Source organism: Equus quagga, chromosome 9 (genome assembly GCF_021613505.1).
Source record: "Equus quagga isolate Etosha38 chromosome 9, UCLA_HA_Equagga_1.0, whole genome shotgun sequence".
In the NCBI taxonomy this organism is placed as follows: Eukaryota; Metazoa; Chordata; class Mammalia; order Perissodactyla; family Equidae; genus Equus; species Equus quagga.
Window position 1 is genome coordinate 112,759,368 of NC_060275.1, and position 635 is coordinate 112,760,002.

General features: G+C 79.4%; 1 protein-coding gene across 2 annotated transcripts in view; it reads right to left on the bottom strand.

The window, feature by feature from the left end:
* Positions 1–408, bottom strand: part of MARCHF6 (membrane associated ring-CH-type finger 6) — an 82,673-nt gene extending 82,265 nt beyond the window's left edge. Inside the window, exon 1 of one of the 2 annotated variants that reach the window (XM_046672431.1) lies at positions 210–408. In XM_046672431.1, coding sequence (XP_046528387.1) covers positions 210–228 — 19 coding nt within the window. In that variant the 5' untranslated portion in view covers positions 229–408. The remainder of the gene's footprint in view (positions 1–209) is intronic. The other variant, XM_046672430.1, reaches the window with a different exon arrangement.
* Positions 409–635: the final 227 nt, after the last annotated feature.

The following is a 635-nucleotide window of genomic DNA, read 5'->3' on the forward strand; positions in this document are numbered from 1 at the left end:
CCCCGCCCTCGGCGCGCGCGGGAAGCGGCGGGGGCGCCGAGGGTCACCTTCCGCTCCCGCTTCCCCTCGCGCCGGCGGCTCGGCGGCAAACGGCCCGGGCGCCGGCCCCGCCGCGGCCTCCGCGCGCCCCCGCCCGAGGGGAGGCCCCCGCACGCCCGGGCAGAACCTGCGCCGGGGCCGAGGCCGGGGCGCGGGCGCCGCCGCCTTACCTTCCTCGGCGGTGTCCATCTTGTCTGGGGGGCGGCGGTGACGCAGCCGCGAGCGCCCACGGCCGAGGCCCGGGCCTTCCGGCGGGGGAGGGAGGGAGGGAGGGGGCAGGGAGGAGGGAGCGGAGCCGGGCGGGCAGGTGCGTGTGCTCAGGTGGAGAGAGGGAGCGAGAGGAAGGAGAGGGGAGAGGGAGAGGGAGAGGCTGACGGAGCGGGCGCCGTGGGGGGAGGGGCGGGGAGCGCGGGGGCGGGCGGGGCGGGGCGCGGGCCGGAAGGGGTTGGGCGCCCGACGACAGGTGCCGTCACTTCCGGAGAGGGCGGGGCGAGGAGGGGCGGGGTCGTCTCACCGCGGCGGGTCGTGCGCTGCGCCCAGCTAGCCACCAGGGTTGGGGCTGAAACCTAAGCTGGAGCTGAACTCGGGTGGCACCT